The 22,656-nt window shown below is 43.4% G+C and overlaps 1 protein-coding gene across 1 annotated transcript in view; it reads right to left on the bottom strand.

Moving 5' to 3' along the window:
* The window catches only part of PDE1C (phosphodiesterase 1C), a 502,728-nt gene extending 495,176 nt beyond the window's left edge, over positions 1 to 7,552 (bottom strand). Inside the window, exon 1 of the mRNA XM_065939408.1 lies at positions 7,289 to 7,552. Coding sequence (XP_065795480.1) covers positions 7,289 to 7,373 — 85 coding nt within the window. The 5' untranslated portion in view covers positions 7,374 to 7,552. The remainder of the gene's footprint in view (positions 1 to 7,288) is intronic.
* Between the last annotated feature and the right edge of the window lie 15,104 nt (positions 7,553 to 22,656).

Here is a 22,656-nt window from a genome sequence, read left to right as displayed (position 1 = left end):
CTTTCTGGAGCAGTAGGAACCACGGAGAATTTTGTACCCAACCAGTTCACTTACAGATGGAGAAACTACCTCCCACGTTAAGTGACTTGCGCAGGATTAAACAGCAAGTTAGGAAGAACCTAACCATAACTTTCAGTTCTGAGTCTGGTATGTGTTTTTCAGTAACACTGTGCATGTTTTCCCCTGTGGTTCCCCTGGCCCTTCTGCAGTGCTTAACTCAGTGCTATATTCAGCAAATGTTTATTATCTCTCAATAAAAATAGTGCTATAGACTCTGTCCCCTCAAAATTCATATGTTATAACCTAACCCCCACTGTAATGGTATCAGGTGGTGGGGCCTTTGCCAGGTAATTTGGTCATGAGGGTGGAGCCTCATAAATTGGATTAGTGCCCTTATTAAAGAGACCCCAGAGAGCTCCCTCACCCCTTGTGCCATTGAGGACACAGTAAGAAGACAGCCCCCTATGAACTAGGAAGCAAGTCCTTACTAGACACCAAATATGCTGGTATCTTCTCAGCCTCCAGAGCTGCAAGAAATACATTTCTGTTAAGCCACTCAACGTATGGTATTCTGTTCTGGAAGCCAGAATAAGATAATGCCTAGGAGCTCTGCTTGCATTATCACGTTTAATTGCCCAATCCAGCAAGGTAGATACTATTTATTATGTCCATTTCACAGTTTAGGACACTAAACTTTAGCCATTTGATGCCACCACTCCAAGATCATGATAAAAACATGAGGTTCAGAATCTGAACCCCCAGTGTCTAACTCCAGAGGTTGTTATATTCTGAACTCTATTAGGTGCAATTTTACCATCCTGGTCCCCTTTTCCTTTTCCAGTTCCCAAGGCAAGTTCAGAAGCTCATTCCTGCAGTGATGTTCCCCCCACTACCCCCAACGTCCCCATGGCCCCAGGTGGACTGTGCCCGTTGCTCTGCTAAGTCCATGGAGGCTTGGTAGCCATGACTCGGGCACTGGGTGGCCCCGGGAGGTGACCAGTCCATGGGAGGGCAGGAGGTGTCCAGCACCCACTCTGTTCCGGTTCCTTTCTGGCGTCAGGGGCCAAGATGTGGGCTTCCTGGTGGCCATTCCCACGCCAGCACACAGCAGTAGTAACTCGCCCCTAAGTCTGCCCCAGACATACTTATGAACCCTCAGGATCACACCACTAACCCTCACCCACTCGCAGCCAGAGCCAGTACTGGTCACAATATAACCTCTAGCGGAGGGAAGGGCTGCTGAGCAAGCACGCAATGTGACAGCAGGCACTATGAGTGGAACTTCACTCCCCTGGCTGGGTTCACCCAGGAGGAAGGTTCACCCCAGCCCCGTTTACTCTGAGAAGGAAACTGAGGCTCAGCGAAGCTAACTGACCTGCTTGGCCGGCACAGTAAGTCTTCGTGTGACTCCAACGCCCAGGGCTTCCTGCTACAAACACCCCTTCTCAGACAACACACATCCCTATCGCCATGCGCTCCAGTTGCTGGCTGCCAGTAAGACCCCATGGTGAGAGCCTCACTTCTCACACTTCCTTTGCTGACGTGCAAACACCATGCAGAGGGACACACGAGCTCTAATCGGTATTGTCTTCCCTCAAAACAAGAAGCTGTCTAATGACATCTCAGGGTTAACAAACAACTTTTTCACATGTAACTTCACTTGATCCTCACCACAGCCCGGTAACTAAGGATAACACTCTGCATCTTACACATGAAGGACTGTGGCTCAGATGCAGAAGGGGAATCACGGGGGAGATGAGAGTCTGAGCAGAAACTGCAGTCCCAGTTTGCATGAGCCCTCAGTCCAAATGCCCCCTTCACCTGGCTCTGTTTGAATCTTTCCCAGGGATGTGAGGAGGAGGAGAAGCAGAGAATTAGGGCAACGGGTGCTGGGAGGCGGTAGCAGGACACTTTGCCTTGGATACTAATTCAGTTCTTGCAACCCACCAGCACTCCCAACAATGCCCAGAGGTTGCTGCCAGCCAGCCAAACTAATGGGCAGACGAGACACAGAACACTGAGACCAATCTGCGGCCCTGTGCACCAAGGCCAGGAGCCTCTATGCCCGGGCTGGAAAGGGGCCAAGCCCCCAGTGCATGCAGCCCAGTATCCCAGCCTCGGCCACCCACAGAGCCCTGCCCACCCAGGACCCTTGTGAAACATGCACCCGCCAACAGACCTCCCCGCTTAGTGGGGGTTCCCAGCACCCAGAAGTCCCAGGTGGGACAGGGAAGCCTCCCACCCTGCCCCTTGGGCCTCTGACTGCTGTCTAGGGGCCCCTTGTTTTTCCTCCTCTGGGACAACCCCGCAGAGAGAAACACACGGGCAAGGGAGCCCGTGGCAGTTGCTATAGGCAACGCATCCCTCTGTTAGCAACACCTTACAGGCCTAGAATTTTCCACACCACCACCAGGTTCATTTGTGGAGGAAGCAGCTTCTTGTCCACACACCCCATCAACTTCATATCCTCCTGGCCCATAGCTTCACCCACTTCCTTCTGACACCCTAGAGGTAATCACCTTGAGGAGAAGAGAAAACAAGGGCCCCCCCAAGACCCATTTTATCATCTGTAAACTGAGAGGTGAGGCGCACCAACAGGGATCAAGAGAGTCCCCCTCAGGTGGTTGAAAGAAAAAAGTGCTTTTGCTTTCTGCAGACATACTTCACTTTGGAAGGAAAAGTGTGTGTTTCAGGCAGCCTCATGGAGAAAGTAAGAATCTGCAAATCCACTTAATACAAACCCAAACAGATACCCAAACCCCAGGAGACAAAGAAAGTTCTTCTGGAAAACAGTAATACAGCAACTCTCCCCATAACCGTTTATTTCATATTCAAATGCTAGTTCATGAACACAGTCAAATTACACTTGAACTTCTACACATGGCCTTCAATTAATGTTAATTGTTATAATTATTGGCTACAATCATAACTGGGGCTTCTCAGGTGGCTCAGTGATAAAGAATCCGTCTGCCGATGCAGGAGATACAGTTAGATTCCTGGGTCAGGAAGATGCCCTGAAGAAAGAAATGGCAACCCACTGCAGTATTCGTACCTGGGAAATCCCATGAACAGAAGAGCCTGGCAGGCTACAGTCCACAGGGTCACAAAGAGTCGGACACAACTTGGTAACTAAACAACAACAATCCTAACTACAACGGTTTCCTAGGAATGCGACCCTCAAATCACGAAGGCTCTACGACAGTCAGTGCTTTCTGGATGTGGCACGTGTTCAAGCTCCTGGTCTTATTTTCAAGACCTCTTGACCACAGGGATCGAACCCAAGCCTCCTGCATCTCCAGCACTGCAGGCAGAATCTTTACCATCTGAGCCACCGTGGAAGCCCCTCTTAACCCAGAAACTTCCACTTAACAGAGAGAAGTTCCATCAGGAGCCCTCCAAGGAAACTTGACTCTTGACGTTGCCATTTTGGGACTCACACACCCCTCTTCTGCAGAATCCCAAGACCCCTGTTGGCCTCATAAGCCAGGGCTAGCAATCTCTTGAATCTGAGAGAAAATCTCTTGAATCACCAGGACCGTAACATAAATTCCTTTAGTAAAGTTCTTTGACCTGGAAATTCTGCATAATTAACAGACTGGAAGAGAAGGTGATTCCTGATGACAGAATGTCAGATACCTGAGAAAAAAAGCAATCTGGGCTCTGGAATTTCTTCAGGATTCTTCCTTCACATAGTTAGAGGGGGACTGTCCACCTACGCCACCCTGCTGGAACGATGGGACAAGCTGGAGACCATGGGTGCGGGCTACAAGATATCTGTACATCCACAAGCCAAGTCCTAACTGCCACATGCTGATGCTGCAGGAATATGAAGCCCCCTGATTAGAAGAAAATGTCACATAACATACAGGACAGACAGCACTTGCAAATCACACACAGAGACACATATATATGGTGTGTATATAATGCATATTATTGGTACATATTATCATGTGATTAATATATAGTAATTATATAATATATTGTACAATATATAGTAGCTATAATTATATATTATGTACATTTGATACATTGATTATATATATAATTAACATGTATTACATTAAGAGTACAGTTGACTCTTGAACAACTAGGGTTAGTTGAAAATTTGTGTCATAACTAATCCTATATGTGATTCTTCCATAGCCCCAATTCCACATCCTCAGATTCAACCAGCTGCAGATTGTGTATACTGTAGTATTTACTATAAAAAAGAAATTCTTGTATAAGTGGACCTGCGCAATTCAAACCCACATTGTTCAAGAGTCAACTGTGCTTGAAAATCAAAAATAAATGATGAAACTGCCCTAGAGGAAAAATATACAAGCAAAGGACATAAAATGTAAAAAAGTGAAATAACATGTGGAAGTAAGATACTATCTTCCACCTCCCAAACGACAAACTCTTTAAAAATCATCAGTACTCAGGAGAGTGTGTGAACACCTGATACATGGCTGGTGGGAGTGTGAGTTGGTATTTCCAGAGGGTATTTAATAATATGCTTTAAAATCCCTAAAAATACACATGGTCTTAGACTACGCAATTTTACTTCTAGAAATTTATTCTCAAAAGTGTTAATGGATGTACTCAAAGATTTAGTCTTTTTTCATTGTCTATTATGGTAAAAAGTAAAAGCAACCTAAATAGCCAACAGTAAGTTTTTAAAATAAAAACAAATATAGAGTATGAAACAAAGCTACTATGATATTAAATACCATTACCAAACATTATGATTGCTGTTAAAAAATTGTGTATATAAAAAAGTACTGGAAATATTTACAACAAATATTAAAAATGTTTAGCAGTAGGTGGTAAAATTACAAGCGATTTTTTCTTTCTTTTTAATTATCTGTATTTGCTACAATTTCTTTTTGATTATCTGTATTTGTTACAATCAGTATTTGCTACATTGGCCTAAAACTTCTAATACATATCTGGCAGCATTTAATAACTTTTATTTTGTAAAATGTTATATATGAAGACATATCACCCCAAGAGTACGAATTCCTTGAATCCCAGGTTCTAGGTCTGATTTATCTTCATAAACTCCCCATGATATTAGCTTAGGGTCTTGAACAATTACAATTAACATTTATTGAATGTTTGTCATATGGCAAGCATTCTATTAAATTGTGCTTTTTAATACAGTAAAATTCAATAAAAATTTGTTGAAGGAGGGAGGGAATGAGGCTGGCAGATGGAAAGGAGTAAATGAATAAATGCCCAAAGATCTGAAACAAGCTGGCAGCTCTCTCACCATGAAGTGACCTGCTCACTTGTAAGGTCCCATCTGACCAGCAGACCACACCAATGTGCTAGACCATTTCCTCTAGTGAGAATGGGAGCAGAAAGGGAGTAGGTGCTAGGCAAGTGACAGCCACACTACAAACTTGAGTTTTCGAAGCCACCGTTTTTGAAAGATTTCACAGGGAACTGCCAGGTAAAACTTAAAAATCATTTCTGGGAGCTTTCTAACTAGATTCACAAAAACTAGTATTAACACAGCCTTTTGATGAATCACTTTGGACCTTGGCAACCTTTAATTCATTCCTACAAAAACTCCCAAGGACTCACTATTAAAGGGTAAAAAATAAGCTTAGGCACAATCTCATTCTTAAGGAACCTGCAGTGTAAAAGGACAAGGAATAGTGGCTGAAATACTGGCTCAAGGCTAGGTGTGAGCCCTCACACAGTACTAGGAGGCCAAGACGAGTGCAGAAGGAGTTCTTTCTCATGGGGAAGAAAAGCAGAGGAGGAGGTAAGTGAGAGTTGGGATAGACAAGATTTCTCAATGCAGAGTTGGGAAAATGGCATTCCTGACTGAGGGGACAGGCTCGGAGGGGTGGGATGGGGGCCAGGGCAAGCCATCATGAGTGTGTGGAAGAAACAGATCTGCCATGTCAACTGAGGCAAGAAAGGCAAGTTCAAGCCAGAATGGAGAGACTCTGGAAGCAGGTAAAGGCGTTCAGACTGAATTCTGGTAGTAATGTGTCCAGCCCAAGCCCCCTAAATCTTGGGCCACTCCATCAGAAGAAGCAAAGTGGCCCAGATCCTCTCCAATAGCCTCTTCTTGCCCCTGACAAATTCCTACTACACTTCCAAAAAGCACCTTAATATACCCCTCACTTTCACAGGCTTCGAGAAGCTCAGATTTACCGCCACACTGCCCTGAGCACACACAGAAGTAGAAAAGCTGAAGCAGCTCCTTGACACCTAGCTGGTCCTTGACCCTGCTGATCTCCAATCTCTGACATCCTGGAGAGGAAGCCTCCCTGGCTTAGCACATCTGGGAAAATGAGGAGATAATCCTTGGACCAGTTGATTCAAAACAGTACAGCATGGAACCGGTAGTAAAAGCACCAAGAACTGATCTCAAATTCGGCTTCTGGAGAGTCAGTCCTGTGGTCCTGCTTCCTCTAAGGACCATGGAGACACCTCCAGGCCCCTCTTAGTAAAGGGTTTGGGAAGGGAGCCACTGGAAATCCAGAGGACATGAGACAGATGTTTTCAAATGTTTTAGTAGCATGATAAATCCCTCCCGCCCTGCCTTCTTCCGACTCTAAATGTATCTTTTTTTCTGCCTTGTCTTCCCTATCTTCCTTCCTACCTCCTCTCTCTCTCTCTCTTTCTCTCTCTCTCTCTCTCCACTTGTGTTCCTTTCTCTCCTTATTTCAACTTTTGTGAAACCTACTCTTCAAATCTCTTTCTCTGAATCTATCTCTATGTGTCTGTTTCTCAGAGCCAGCTCATCTGTCTCTATCATCTCTCTCTCCGCGTCTCGACATTCTGTCCGCTTCTCCGACTTTATATTCCTGATTTGGTGTGTAGGTGCGTCTACTAATGTATCTGCCCGGACGTCATTGTCATTCGGTCTCTCCTATCTGTGTGTCTTTCTGTGTCTGTCTTACTGTCTGTCGTGCACGTCTTTCTGTCGCTCTCTCTCCCCGTACCTCTCCATCTCTCTGCCTCCCTCCGTGCCTCTATCCCTCCTCTCCCGGCTCGCGTTACTAAAATCGCAGCGAGGAATGGAGCAGCTCAGAAAGGTGTGACCCTAAAAACCAGCTTAAGCGGGATGCCGGGTTAGAGCGGCGGGAGGGGTACCGCGGCGACATCCCCGGTGACGGCCGAGCCACACATGCGACTTCCCGGCACTATCGCCGCTCCCCGGGTCTCCCGCTTGGCGAGCGCCCCGCGACCCAGCCCCACCCCAACCACCCACGTCGCTGGCTCAGAAGGACCCTCGCCACCCCCCGGAAGGCCGGAAGTAGGGCAGAGAGCGGAAAGTTCTCACCGATGGTGAAGCTGTAGCCATCGATGCTGAAAGTGGCGCTCCGGCATTTTTTGAAGCCCTCTTTCCTGTTGCTGGCGTCCGTCATGGCTCGGCCGGCGGCGTCCCGAGGTCCCCAGCGGAGGGGCGCGCACCCCGGCGCCGGCGCCCCGCTTTCAGCCGCGTCCCCCACCCGGGCGCGCGGCGCGCTGTCCCCGCCGGTCCGCCGCTCGCTGAGAGCGGAGCGCGCCGGCTGCTGGCACCGCGAGCGCGAAGTCGACTAACGCACTAGGCGCACGGCGGAGCCAGCGAGCCTCGCAAAAGCCCCATCTCCAGTGCCAGGCTCCAGCTACCACGAGAGGAGTGCGAACAAAGGGAGTCGACGCGCACCCGCGCTCGTGGATGGGGGTTGGGTGGGGGTGGGGGGTGGGGGGTGGGGCGGGTACCGAAATCCCTGTCTTTGCCACCTTCTCCCTGGAAGCCAGCGCGCTCAAGGCACGTCTGTTTTCTTTCTCAGCTTCGCCTTCCCCTCTCTGGAGGCTGGTGGGGTTTGGGGACTCAAGGGAATGGCTAAGATTTGGCGTCGTGCTTCTTTTGGATGTTTTCTCTGGCAGGCAAGAGAGCTCCCAAAAAACACATCAACAGATGGAAAAGCAAACATCCAAGCCGGTCAGATGCTGCCAAAGTTTGCTCCAAACAAGGAAGTCGGGAAAATCGCCACGCCCACTTCCTCCCAGCAGCTGTCCCCTGAACTAGCCTGGAACCCCGATAAGACTACTTCTCGGCAGTCCCGGGCAAGGAAATAATCAAAGTAACCCATATTCGCTGCTAAGTGCTTTCACGCAGAGGTTCTAAGATGCACAAGTAGAACTTGTCCATTCCAAACGAACTGTCCGAGCTCTTTCCAATTGGTTTTGTCAAATAGAGTTGGCAAAGTGTATTGTCAAATAGAGATTCCTGGAATTTGTGGAGGTGGTAGAGATTTTACCAACCCTACAGCTAACCCCTCTTGTCACAGAAGAGGAAACTGAGGTGGACAGGGGCTGAACTAAGATCCTACAGCTAAAAAGCGGCCATGTCTGGATAGAGGAGTTTTATGATATCAAATCAATTACTGATCCTTCCAGTACCTGAAATGACTGAGTCAGGCAAGGCTTGTATGAGGGAAATCATTCCCTCCAACCAGCAAGCAATTGCTAAGGGTTTACAGTTGCGGTGTTCTGTGCCACCGGCTGGGGAGCTCACGTTAATGAGACCAGAGTTGAGTCCCTTTGGCGGAGTCCGTCCAGTGTAACACATGGAATGACAGTGTTATGCTCAGGTTATTAAAGAACTAGTTAATTCAACCTCATTTGTTGTGATGGAATTTAACACAATTACCAAGCACTTGTCAATATTAACGAGTCAATCAGGTATATCCCTAGTTGTTTCTGAGTTTAGAGAACAGTGGTCACAAGTCTTCAGAATCTAACTAAAATGAGAACTCTTCTCTCAAAAAAAAAGTCACATACACACACAGGCGCGATATTCCACATGCAATTTTAGGGGAACCATAAACCTCTTAAGCTCCCTGGAAATCAGATTAATATCTCGACCTGAATCTTCCTCAATTTACCATATATTTTGAGAGAAATGAGGGTTTTTTAAATGTCAAATATAGTTGGAACTTCAATTATAAATTCTCTATGGTAAGACCTAGAACCACATTGATAGCTTGCTGAGATCAATGGCAAGATTGACTGATCCAAAAAGGCAATGGGTGTCACAGAACTCAGGTCACACAGAATGGCACAACCTCGCTTGGTAGTAGAGCGTGCTTCAAACCCTGAGGCACTCCTTGAGACTGGGACTGGTTACAATGTGAAAGCATGAAGAAAGCTCTAGGGGTGAACTGAGTCTGAAATCTGGCTCCACCACTTACCAAATATATGACCTTGAGCAAGATACTAGACCTCCCTGAGTCTTGCTTTCCTGATCTTACAATGAGGATTAAGTGAGAGGAAATGGGTGAAACTTAGGCATACCGTGGACATTCAGTTTTTGCAATTACCAGGTGACTCCCAAGTTTCATTAGGTAAACATTGCAGAAAATTCTTCTTCATAGCAATAATATATTTTTGCTATTGTTATCATTAACTTTATAAAGAAAGAAAATTTATCTGTAAAATGTTTATATATGACTACATACCATATATATTATAGTATATTATATATACTATATATAATAGTACATATAATGGCATATACTATATATAATGCATTTTAATATAGTAACCCCCAAAAGTTTCTTATCATTCTCATTTCCCTGTATTTCTCCCACCTTCCCAAACCTTTAGCAAAATCACATGTCTTCTTCTGTGTCACTGGAAGTTAAGGAATGAGATTTCCTGAAAGCCCTGAGGTATAGTCTCCTATGGTAAGTTATCAAGAAAAAAAAAATCCTAAAGGAATGGAAAATTTTCCCTGAGTGAGTGAAATTAAAACTTGGTATTTAATCACTCTCAGCAGAAAAGCTTTTTGAAATATAATCTATAAAAATAATAACAATGTGACCATTTATCTGTCCCCTAAGACTGGTAAAAATAACTTGCGTGAACAATTAGAACTGGTTTTAAATTGCTTCTCCCCAGAATTGTTCTCTCTCTCCCTGGTTTTAGAAACTGCACACCTACAGAACCACTGACTGCAGCACTTCAAGTGCAAAGACTTAAAAGCAACCTTCTCAGTGTGGGGCTCTTACTCCACACCAAGTGAAGTCGAATACTAACATTCCATAAGCCAAGAAAGAATGAGTTCAACACCAAGATCAACAGAAGCATTGCTTTTGCTTGTTCTTTCAGGAATGCTCCTTTAAGAATGCCTGTGAAATAAGAAAACTAAACCAAGATACCCAAGTAGATGGGTGAATCCTATGCCCTTGTTAGAGCAGGGGTCAGCAAACAGACCTGCAGGTCAGATCCAGTCTGTTCACCTGTTTTTGTAGAATCTTCAAGCTAAAAAAGTGATTGAGTGATTGAAAATTTCAAAAATTTTCCATTCAAAAGAAGAACATGTAACACATTAAAACTACATGAAATTCAAAGTTCGGTGTCCACAAATACAGCTGGTAGCTCATCTGGTAAAGAATCCACCTGCAATGCAGGAGACCCTGGTTCGATTCCTGGGCCAGGAAGATCCCCTGGAGAAGGGATAGGCTGCCCACTCCAGTATTCTTGGGCTTCTGTGGTGGCTCAACTGGCAAAGAATCCACCTGCAACGAGGGAGACCTGGGTTCAATCACTGGGTTGGGAAGATTCCCTGGAGAAGGGAACGGCTACTCATTCCAGTATTCTGGTCTGGAGAATTCCATGGACTGTATAGTCCAAGGGGTCGCAAAGAGTCGGACACAACCAAGCAAGGCCAGCAAACAGACCTGCAGGTCAGATCCACTCTGTCACCTGTTTTTGTAGAGTCTTCCAGCTAAAAAGTGATTAAGTGATAGAAAAAGTCAAAAAATTTCCATTCAAAAGAAGACCATGTAACACATTAAAACTACATGAAATTCAAATTTCAGTGTCCACAAATAAAGTTTTATTGGAACATAGCTATACTCATCTGTTTACACATTGCATGTGGCTGCTTTTAAACCAACAGGCAGAGCTGAGTAGTTGTGCCCAAGACTGGATGACCTGCAAAGCCAAAAATACTTGCTCTCCGTCCCTTTAGAGAAAATGTTTGCTGACTCCTAGATGATCATAAATATCTTACACCTGTCTAGGCTTAGATAACTTCTGGTTCTATTATATTTATTATAAAATAAGTAAATACTATTATATTTGCTATAAAATGACTTATTTACTAAAAAATAAGTTTGGTTTATAAAATAAATCACCGATCTGTTTTTAATTACTGGAATGGATTCTAATAAGGAAGGCAGAGCAACAAATGTTTGATGAATGAAAGAAGGAAGGAAAGAAACAACATACATAAGAGTTTGATCCAGTTATTAGCAAGATTAATTAGGTTAAAATTAATTTCTCCCAAGATAATGCATGAACCTGGTTTCATCCCAAGAAGGTAGAAGAGGGTGAATTCAGTACTTAAATCAGTTCATAACTCATGGATTGGATAATGTCCTTCAAAATATAACAACTATATATGGAAAAATAAAAATCTGGAAGGAAAGTCATCTGACTCAGGTGCTAATACCCCTGATACTCCCTGTATAGGGGCTGGTAACTGTTTCTATGTAAGAGAAATAATGTTAACAGCTAACACTGTTAAACTAGTGTTCACTGGTTTTTAAACATCTAGAAAAAGATGAGACTATATGTAGCATGTGTTATCAAAAGTCAGTTTTCTAAGAAAATAACTTTTTATTTGCCATACCAAAGAGAAGACAACTCCCCAGCACTTCATTTGGAATTCTCCAGTCACCCAAGAATTATAAATCCAAATTGCCTCAATAAAAGCATTGTTTATACCCCTCATGGACATCCTCAGCTGTATGACAACTACTCTAAATTGGGGGGAGGACCCCGTTGCAGTCACATCAATACAGAAATGCTATAGGCAATGAAGTTTTTGAACTGTAGCCCTGCTCTTCTGACTGAAATTGGTGCAATCCAGATAAGACTAATGAGTATCTTTGCTGGGAGTAGGAATTGTGAGAGGTGAAGAGAAAGTTACAGGAAATTCCAGGACCAGTTCCAGCCTGAATCTAAAAATCAGTTCCTCGCAAATTCTATGAGGTGTCCTAGTACCTTACACTACATTCCCTCTTTGTGAGTGAGCTAGCAGATGGGAGTTTCTGTTGCTTGCCATCTTGAATCCTAGCTAATCCATCAAACACAGTCCCCTCAAGGAGAGATGTCAAGAAGAAAAAATAAATAAATAAACAGAGAAAGTGTGGAATGACACTATCATTACCGAGTGCCAACTACGTGACAGGCATTGCTGCTAACCAGGAAATGGTCCCTGCCTTTGAGGACTTTATAAGAAGAGAATGTCCCGAACAGTCTCTGGAACCAGGGCTCTGAACAAAACAGCAGTCTCAGGAAGTCTATGTTTATGGAGGCAACTCCTCTCCAGCTGTCCTAACACCCTTCTCTGCTTCAGTTTGCTTCCACCTGATTGCTTCCCTAGAGCCTATTCTTGTTTCTTGTATTAATTAGGCCCAGGGAAGGCAACAACTATCTAAATAAACAGAATAAAAAGCAAAGTGCCTACACACCTGAGGGTCAGAAAAATTTCCCTGAAAGATTCCTCGAAGGCCTAATGCAGATTGGTAGTGGTGATGTTTGAGTTGTTAATCGTGACTCTTTGCGACCCATGGACTGTAACCTGCCAGGCTTCTCTGACCATGGGACTTCCCAGGCAAGAATACTGGAGTAGGTTGCCATTTTCTCCTCCAGGGGACCTTCCCAACCCAGGAATTGAACCCCGAGTCTCCTGCATTACAGATGGATTCTTTACCACTGAGCCACCAGGGAAACCCCTAATGGAGATTACAGAATTTTGAGACAATTTTCCTTTGTGATAGAGATGGCCTCCATCTATTTGTCAATGTGTTTTCTAAGTTTACATATCACTAGTGCATTTGTGAAAATGACTTTTCCTACACCTGCCTTCAGTGTCTCAAAAAAATCCTTCCATGTTCCAAAAAATACTAGCTGAGCAACTCCCAGACCAATGCTTTCCCCATAATATCAGAAGCAAATTAGAGTAAATTCATTCTTTTTGGCTCTAAGAATTTAGGGAGAATTTTCTGATAGCCTTTGCAGTTAGGAGATTTGGGGAACTGGCGACACTCTGCAGTGGAGGAGCAGAGACCAAAATGAGAGCCTTGAATTTCTTTTTTGTAATCTGGATTATCAAACCTGGATGTTCTTCCCCCCTCAGTCCACTTGGTTTGCCTAGAGACCTTCTCCTCATCCTTGAGGTCTCCACTGATGTCCCAGGTCCTCTAGAAAGCATTTCCTGCCTGTCTCTTCTGGAGGGAGGAGAACACTCCACTTTAAGCCTCCCCTGGACCCCACTCCATGTCTCTATCCTGGAACCACTGCACTGCACCCACACTGCTTCTGTGCATGCTGGTCACCCCACGAGGACATGAGCTGCCGGTAGCATCTTCCGTCTCAGCCCCAGCACAGTGCCTGGCACAGAGTAGGCTGAAACATGTGATCAGTTAAGCAGTGAACACAGATGTAACACACAACGCTACACAGCTAGGAGGTGATGGGGGCAGAAGGGTTATTCTTAGTCATTCCCTCTTTTCATTCCCTCTGGCTTCCTCTGTGATGAGCTTTAGAGCCAACTCGTGATAAACATGTTAACAACATTTATAACAAAACAAAAAGCTTCTCTGTTTGCTAGCTGTGTGACCTTGAGCAAGCTGCTTAGCCTCTATGAGTCTCAACTTTTATCTTCTGTAAAATGGAGACGTAGTAACTATCTTACAGGGGATACGTGAGTTATACTGAGGTAACTTCTATTAAAGACTTGCCCTCAACCTGGCTCATAGTAAACTGTCAATATATGGTTGTGTTTTCTTTTTTCAATGTGGCCGAGCCATGAGGCTTGCAGGATCTTAATTCCCCAGCCAGGACTGAATTGACGTCTTTGGCAGTGAAGACATGGAGTCCTAACCACTGGACCACTGGGGAATTCCCATCAATACATGTCATGTTATTTTTAACATCATCATCATCACTAGGACTCTAGGTCCCTGTTGTGTGAATTTCCTGCATAGAGTTCTTGAGATAAGCCATACCCAGAGGCAAGAGGAACAGGCCCAGGGCTCATTCACCATGGGCCCAAGGCTCTGGAGTATCAATCATCCCATAAGCAATGAAGCAAGCAATGGTTCTAAGCCTCCATCTCTCAACTGAGCAGCAGATACCCACAGGCTTCCTGAGAGCTGGAATCTGGAGCTTGGACGGGGCCTGGCTCAGCAAGAACCCTCAGGAAATGCTCTGGCACTCTCCCACCCACCACCACCCCCGCTTCCCCTCCCTGTTCCACTGCACTTCTATCACTTAGGCATCACTGCATTTAGTGGACATGTTGTGGCCTTCATCTTCTCAGCCTCCTGGCATGTTTAACTCTGTGAACCATAGTGGCCATATTTAGGATGTCTTTTTTTCACTGGGCATCCAGAGTAAAACCTGCTGCTGGTTTTCCCTGCAGCTTTCTTGGCCAGTTCCTTCACTGCTGTCATTAACCAGGGAAGCTCTTACGCAAGAACCTCTTCTCACTCTCTTCCTTCTCCACAGAGCAATTCTCTTCACTTTGATAGCTCTGTTAATGACTCTCAAGTATCTAGTTCCAGCCTAGATTGCTTCCCCAAGCAGCAGTGCCGTGTGTGTGTGTGTGTGTGTGTGTGTGTGTGTGTGTGTGTGTGTGTGTGTGCGCGCGCGCCAAGTCGCTTCAGTCATGTCCAACTCTTTGTGACCCTATGGACTGTAGCCCACCAGGCTCCTCTGTCCATGGGATTTTCCAGGCAAGAATACTGGAGTAGGTGGCTGCACTCTCCTCCAGGGGATTTTCCCGACCCAGGTCTTACATCTACCTACATTGGCATGTGGGTTATTTTTTACCACTAGTAACACCTGGGAAGCCTGTGAACAGACTGCAAGGATTGTTATAATAATCAAATAAGCTTATATGATGACATCACAATAATACTTGACATTGAGACATTTCTTAATGTTAGATATTGTCCTAATTTTCATTTAATATGTTTTCTGCCAACTTCAAGTAGTAGGAAAAAGCCCTGACTTGGATGGTTTAAATTATAAGAATATTTATTATTAAGTAATTCAGCTATTCAATGAGGATGTCAGGAAGCCAGGTACTTTGGAACATTGTACGTGCATGTGCTAAGTTGCTTCAGTCAAGTCCAACTCTTCGTGACCCCATGGACTGTAACTCGCTAGGCTCCTCTGTCCATGGATTCTCCAGGCAAGAATACTGGAGTGGGTTGCCATGCCCTTCTTCAGGAGATCTTCCCAACCCAGGGATTGAACCTGCATTTTGTAAGATGCTGTTATAGGAGATGAGGACTCTCAGGTAGGGAGTGGGAAAGTTTGGCAGAGAAGGGAAAGTAGCAGTAAAGACAAGCTAGTCCTGTGGGCAACAACAGCTTCATCTTTTACAGGACACCAGGAGCCAGGGTGAGGCATGTGCCTCAACTGTCAACCAGAAGAAAGAAAGTTTAGGGTTGCTCTCAAAGGCACAAATTCCCAGGTGTAATCGTTCCCTGGTGTCTGCAGGAGATTGGTTTCAGGACCCCGCCTTCAGATGCTTCAGCATCCTTAGATGCTCAAGAATCACATACAATGTATAGTGTTTGATTATAACTTGCATACATCCTCCCATAGACTTTAAATCATCTCTAGATCACTTATAATACTAATAATAATAGGGAATTCTCCAGGCAAGAATAGTGGAGTGGGTAGTCATTCCCTTCTCCAGAGGATCTTCCCAACCCAGGGATTGAACCCTGGGTCTCCAGCATTATGGGTAATTCTTTACCATCTAAGCCACCAGGGAAGCCCCATTACTTATGATAATACAATATAAATGCTATATAAATAGTTGCTTGAGCATGGAAAATTCAAGTTCTGATTTTTAGGAACTTTCTGGAATTTTTTTTCAAATATTTTTGATATGCTGTTGTCCAAATCCACAGATGCAGAACCCATGGAAACAGAAGTCAGACTGTGTTCTTGACTTGTAGAAAAGACAGCAGAGCAAGATCAGGTGGCCAGATGAAGCTCGCAGGCAAAGAAATGCCAGTGTAGCAGTTGAGAGTGGTGAGAGCGTGGGACAGAGACAGGACCTTGACGGAATCTGCTACATTGCTCAAATCAGATATGCTTTTTATAAAGAAGATTCTAACTCCAGTAAGTCCCCTACATATTAACCTTCAAGTTGCAAACTTTCAAAGATGTCAACACATGTTCCATCAAAATCAGGAGTGAGTGAAATTGCATCTTGCCCTCTGTCTCCTAGTCTGACAAAATTTCAGCTCTACCATCTCCTACCTCCTCTCCCTCTCCAGCCAATAAGTCTTCGTGCCTGTTCAATCGATGCCAGCCCCTATATGCCAACTGTTGTACTGTACTACTGTGAGATTTAAAACATTTTCTTTATTTTTGTGTTTTTTTTTATGTATTATTTGTATGAAAAGTATTATAAACCTATTACAGTACAGTACTACATAGCCGATTGTGTTCGTTGGGTACCTAGGCTAACTTTGTTGAACTTACAAACAAACTGGACTTACTAACAAATTGGACTTACAAACGTGCTCTCAGAACGGAACCCATTCATATTTAAGGGACTTCCTGTCAGTTGCAGAGAACAGAGTGGGCATTTGGATGTTTCATTTTCCATGCACACTTTGACAAGTAGAGTGTGCATGTGTGGGGCAAGAGGACTGTAATGGCTAATTTTATGTCAGTTTGGCCAGACCATGGTACCCAACTCAGTGGTCAGACATTCTGAATGTTTCACAGAATGTTTGTGAATATTTGGGGGTGGAAGGGGGGAGATTAATATATTAAGTCAGTCAACTTTGTGGAAAGCTGATTACCTTCTATAATGTAGATGAGCCTTGTCCAATCAGTTGAAGATCTTACTACAGAAAAGACTGACCTCCCCCTAGAAAGAAGGAATTCTACCAACAGACAGTCTTTGCATTCAAACTGCAACTCTTCCATAGGTCTCCAGTCTGTCACCCTACCTTGCAAATTTTGGACTTGCCAAGTTTCTACAATCACATGAGCCAACTCCATAAGATAAACCACTCTCTCTGTGGAGATAGATCGATAGGTAGAGAGATAGAAAGACAGATAAATCCTGTTGGTTGTGTTTCTTTGTCTAATACAAAGGCAATAAGAAAGAATTTGGAGAAGATGGGGAATGGATACTAGTGACCATCAAGTAGTTCTCCCAGGAATCCGAGAACCTACAGGGATCACATTCTACACCTTAAGAAAGGTCTGAATGCCAAAGGCAATTTGAGAAAGGTGGCCTGAACTCAAGAAGTCCTCGACACAATGAGTCTGTGAAGAGATCTCTTTCTCTCCAGGGATCTGACTGTGCTTCTTGGCCCAAGCAACCTCAGGGCACTTGATGACTCCTGAAGACCCCTCTAGGCCACCTCTGTTTCTTCATCTGCCTTTAGAGTTACACACTTTTCCCCATGGTGAAACAATTAGAATAGTCTTGAATTCACATTCATGCTTTGTTTCAGAACCCCCTCTCTGCTAGGTTTGGAAGGGAACATTAGCCTTGGCCAGCACCTTTCTCTTCCCGGACTTCCTGCAGTCATTGGCTCTTCTCCCTGGGAAGACCTTGAACCTGTGTCAGAAGCCTTAGGTGACAATTCAGAGGCTGTCACATATGTGACCTCAGGCAAGTGGTTTAATTGCCCTCTTACTTTCTTCTCCTATAAAATAGGTACCAACCTGCCTCCCTTGCAGGGCTCTATAAATCCACAAGTTACAAGTGAAAGTGCTTTCAAAAAGATCTTTGAAAGTAGTGTGTGCAAACCTATGGGACACTGTAAAAGCAGTGCTAAGGGGAAGGTTCATAGCATTACAGGCTTACATCAAGAAACAAGAAAAAAGCCAAATAAATAACCTAACTCTACACCTAAAGCAATTAGAGAAGGAAGAAATTAAGAACCCCAGGGTTAGCAGAAGGAAAGAAATCTTAAAAATTAGGGCAGAAATAAATGCAAAAGAAACTAAAGAGACCATAGCAAAAATCAACAAAGCTAAAAGCTGGTTTTTTGAAAAAATAAACAAAATTGACAAACCATTAGCAAGACTCATTAAGAAACAAAGAGAGAAGAACCAAATTAACAAAATAAGAAATGAAAAGGGTGAGATCACAACAGACAACACTGAAATACAAAGGATCATAAGAGACTACTACCAGCAGCTCTATGCCAATAAAATGGACAACTTGGATGAAATGGACAAATTCTTAGAAAAGTATAACTTTCCAAAACTGAACCAGGAAGAAATAGAAGATCTTAACAGAGACATCACAAGCAAGGAAATCGAAACTATAATCAAAAATCTTCCAGCAAACAAAAGCCCAGGACCAGATGGCTTCACAGCTGAATTCTACCAAAAATTCAGAGAAGAGCTAACACCTATCTTACTCAAACTCTTCCAGAAAATTGCAGAAGAAGGTAAACTTCCAAACTCATTCTATGAGGCCACCATCAGCCTAATTCCAAAATCAGACAAAGATGCCACAAAAAAAGAAAACTACAGGCCAATATCACTGATGAACACAGATGCAAAAATCCTTAACAAAATTCTAGCAAACAGAATCCAACAACATATTAAAAAAATCATACACCATGACCAAGTGGGCTTTATCCCAGGAATGCAAGGATTCTTTAATATCCACAAATCAATCAACGTAATGCACCACATTAACAAATTGAAAGATAAAAACCATATGATTATCTCAATAGATGCAGAGAAAGCCTTTGACAAAATTCAACACTCATTTATGATTAAAACTCTCCAGAAAGCAGGAATAGAAGGAACATACCTCAACATAATAAAAGCTATATATGACAAACCCACAGCAAGCATCACCCTCAATGGTGAAAAATTGAAAGCATTTCCTCTGAAATCAGGAGCAAGACAAGGATGCCCACTCTCACCACTACTATTCAACATAGTGTTGGAAGTTTTGGCCACAGCAATCAGAGCAGAAAAAGACATAAAAGGAATCCAGATAGGAAAAGAAGAAGTGAAACTCTCGCTGTTTGCAGATGACATGATCCTCTACATAGAAAATCCTAAAGACTCTTCCAGAAAATTACTAGAGCTAATCAATGAATATAGTAAAGTTGCAGGATATAAAATTAACACACAGAAATCCCTTGCATTCCTATATACTAACAATGAAAAAACAGAAAGAGAAATTAAGGAAACAATACCATTCACCATTGCAACAAAAAGAATAAAATACTTAGGAGTATATCTACCTAAAGAAACAAAAGACCTATACATAGAAAACTATAAAACACTGATGAAAGAAATCAAAGAGGACACAAACAGTTGGAGAAACATACCGTCTTCATGGATTGGAAGAATCAATATTGTCAAAATGGCTATTCTACCCAAAGCAATCTATAGATTCAATGCAATCCCCATCAAGCTACCAACAGTATTTTTCACAGAACTAGAACAAATAATTTCACAATTTGTATGGAAATACAAAAAACCTCGAATAGCCAAAGTAATCTTGAGAAAAAAGAATGGAACTGGAGGAATCAACCTGCCTGACTTCAGACTCTACTACAAAGCCACAGTCATCAAGACAGTATGGTACTGGCACAAAGAGAGAAATATAGATCAATGGAACAGAATAGAAAGCCCAGAGATAAATCCATGAACCTATGGACAGCTTATCTTTGACAAAGGAGGCAAGGATATACAATGGAAAAAAGACAATCTCTTTAACAAGTGGTGCTGGGAACACTGGTCAACCACTTGTAAAAGAATGAAACTAGAACACTTCCTAACACCATACACAAAAATAAACTCAAAATGGATTAAAGATCTAAATGTAAGACCAGAAACTATAAAACTCCTAGAGGAGAACATAGGAAAAACACTCTCCGACATAAATCACAGCAAGATCTTCTATGACCCACCTCCCAGAATATTGGAAATAAAAGCAAAAATAAACAAATGGAACCTAATGAAACTTAAAAGCTTTTGCACAACAAAGGAAACTATAAGTAAGGTGAAAAGACAGCCCTCAGATTGGGAGAAAATAATAGCAAATGAGGAAACAGACAAAGGATTAATCTCAAAAATATACAAGCAACTCCTGAAGCTCAATTCCAGAAAAATAAATGACCCAATCAAAAAATGGGCCAAAGAACTAAACAGACATTTCTCCAAAGAAGACATACACATGGCTAACAAACACATGAAAAGATGCTCAACATCACTCATTGTCAGAGAAATGCAAATCAAAACCACAATGAGGTACCATTACACGCCAGTCAGGATGGCTGCTATCCAAAAGTCTACAAGCAATAAATGCTGGAGAGGGTGTGGAGAAAAGGGAACCCTCTTACACTGTTGGTGGGAATGCAAACTAGTACAGCCACTATGGAAAACAGTGTGGAGATTTCTTAAAAAACTGGAAATAGAACTGCCATATGACCCAGCAATACCACTTCTGGGCATACACACTGAGGAATCCAGATCTGAAAGAGACACGTGCACCCCAATGTTCATCGCAGCACTGTTTATAATAGCCAGGACATGGAAGCAACCCAGATGCCCATCAGCAGATGAATGGATAAGGAAGCTGTGGTACATATACACCACGGAATATTACTCAGCCGTTAAAAAGAATTCATTTGAATCAGTTCTAATGAGATGGATGAAACTGGAGCCCATTATACAGAGTGAAGTAAGCCAGAAAGATAAAGAACATTACAGTATACTAACACATATATATGGAATTTAGATAGATGGTAGCGATAACCCTATATGCAAAACAGAAAAAGAGACACAGAAGTACAGAACAGACTTTTGAACTCTGGGGGAGAACGTGAGGGTGGGAGGTTTCGAAAGAACAGCATGTATATTATCTATCCCACCAGCCCAGGTGGGATGCATGAGTCAAGTGCTCGGGCCTGGTGCACTGGGAGTACCCTGAGGAGTCGGGTGGAGAGGGAGGTGGGAGGGGGGATCGGGATGGGGAATACGTGTAACTCTATGGCTGATTCACGTCAATGTATGACAAAACCCACTGGAATGTTGTGAAGTGATTGGCAATAAAATAATATTAAAAAAAAAAAAAAGAAAGTAGTGTGTGCTAAGTCACTTCAGTCGTGTCCAACTCCGTAGCCCTCCAGGCTCCTCTGTCCATGGGATTCTTCAGGCAAGAATATTGGAGTGGGTTGCCATGTCTTCCTCCAGGGGATCTTCCTGACCCAGGGATCGAACCTGCATCTCCTGTGTCTCCTGCATTGACAGGTGAGTTCCTTACCACTGAGCCACCTGGGAAGCCCCTTTGAAAGTAGGGATCATGTTTATTCACTGGTTTGGCACCTTGCACGATGTCAGACATGAAAATTACCATTAGTAGTTATTGAATGAATGAACAAATGAATAGTGCACAGTGGTCACAGAACTAAGTAAACCTCCAAAAGTACAGTGTTTCCCAAAGGAAAAAAGTCGGATTAGAGCTATTGATTCCTCTGCCTACAGCATAGCCTTTCAGTATTCCTCTTTAGACTAAAACTTTGGTCTACATTAATAAGCTGGCACTGAACTGGATAAGGTTTCCAGAAATCATAGCAGGTATTTAAGCTCAGTTTAAATCTGACTTCCATTCAACTTTCCCACACCCTCAAAGGCATAATACTTTACTAGCAGTCACTATCATTATGCCTTGTTATCCACACTGGCTACTATTAACAACTCCCTGCTGTTTCACATGCCAGCCTCATAAACATGAAGCTCTGATGTTCCCCAAGATGGCATGAACATGACTCAGGACAACATGGAAGGGGCCTTTGGGCTCCAAAACTCTGAGATATTCTCCTGATCAGAGCACCAAGGGCATAGGGAATGGAATTCAAAGGCACCATGGCAGTCCCTCAGGCTGACCTTCCATATCTCTGCAGGAAAAAAAGTCACAGATGTCTTGGGGAATGGTGTGTATGAGCCATGGTTTCTTCTGGCTGCAACTATCTCTGACCTTTATCTAGCACGCCATGATATTACTCAGTCCCTTCGGGTCATCAAGCATGCCTCACACTAGTACCCAGTGCTCAGTAAAGGTGAGGCACAGATGACTCAATCCTGTTCACAGCAGTGAGTCTCAACAACAACAGCATGCTGAAATCACCAGTGTGATCACAAGCTGATCACATAGACATCATGGCTCACCAAAATAGATTCTGATTCACTGGTCTTGAATGGGGATGGAAGGCTAAGAACTGGTATTTTTTAAAGCTCTCCAGATGATTCCAGGGAGAAGCCAAGAATGAGAACCACTACCAGTTTGCAGCATTTATCCCAAACGCTCCTAGTCTGTTTCCAATCTGCTGCCATCACAACATTCCTACCTGGCTCCTGACCAGAGGCCGAGTCTTCCTTGCAAACCCTACCGTGTGCCATTGGCAATGTATCTGGCTTTGCTGCTTGACTCCTGACTTTCTCTCAAGGGCTTTTCTTAGACATACCCTATCAACTCTTCTCAGTTCAGACTTCCTTGAGAGGACTCGACATTCTGTGCTTCATGGGGACCAACAGGAAAAAAAAAAAAAAAACGCTAATATTTTTAAGCTAATATTTATAAGCCAAATCCTGTATTAGTTTGTGTAGCTAATTTCTGTAACAAATATC

This window comes from Muntiacus reevesi, chromosome 6, assembly GCF_963930625.1.
Source record: "Muntiacus reevesi chromosome 6, mMunRee1.1, whole genome shotgun sequence".
In the NCBI taxonomy this organism is placed as follows: domain Eukaryota; kingdom Metazoa; phylum Chordata; class Mammalia; order Artiodactyla; family Cervidae; genus Muntiacus; species Muntiacus reevesi.
This window is presented reverse-complemented; position numbering and strand designations above follow the sequence as displayed.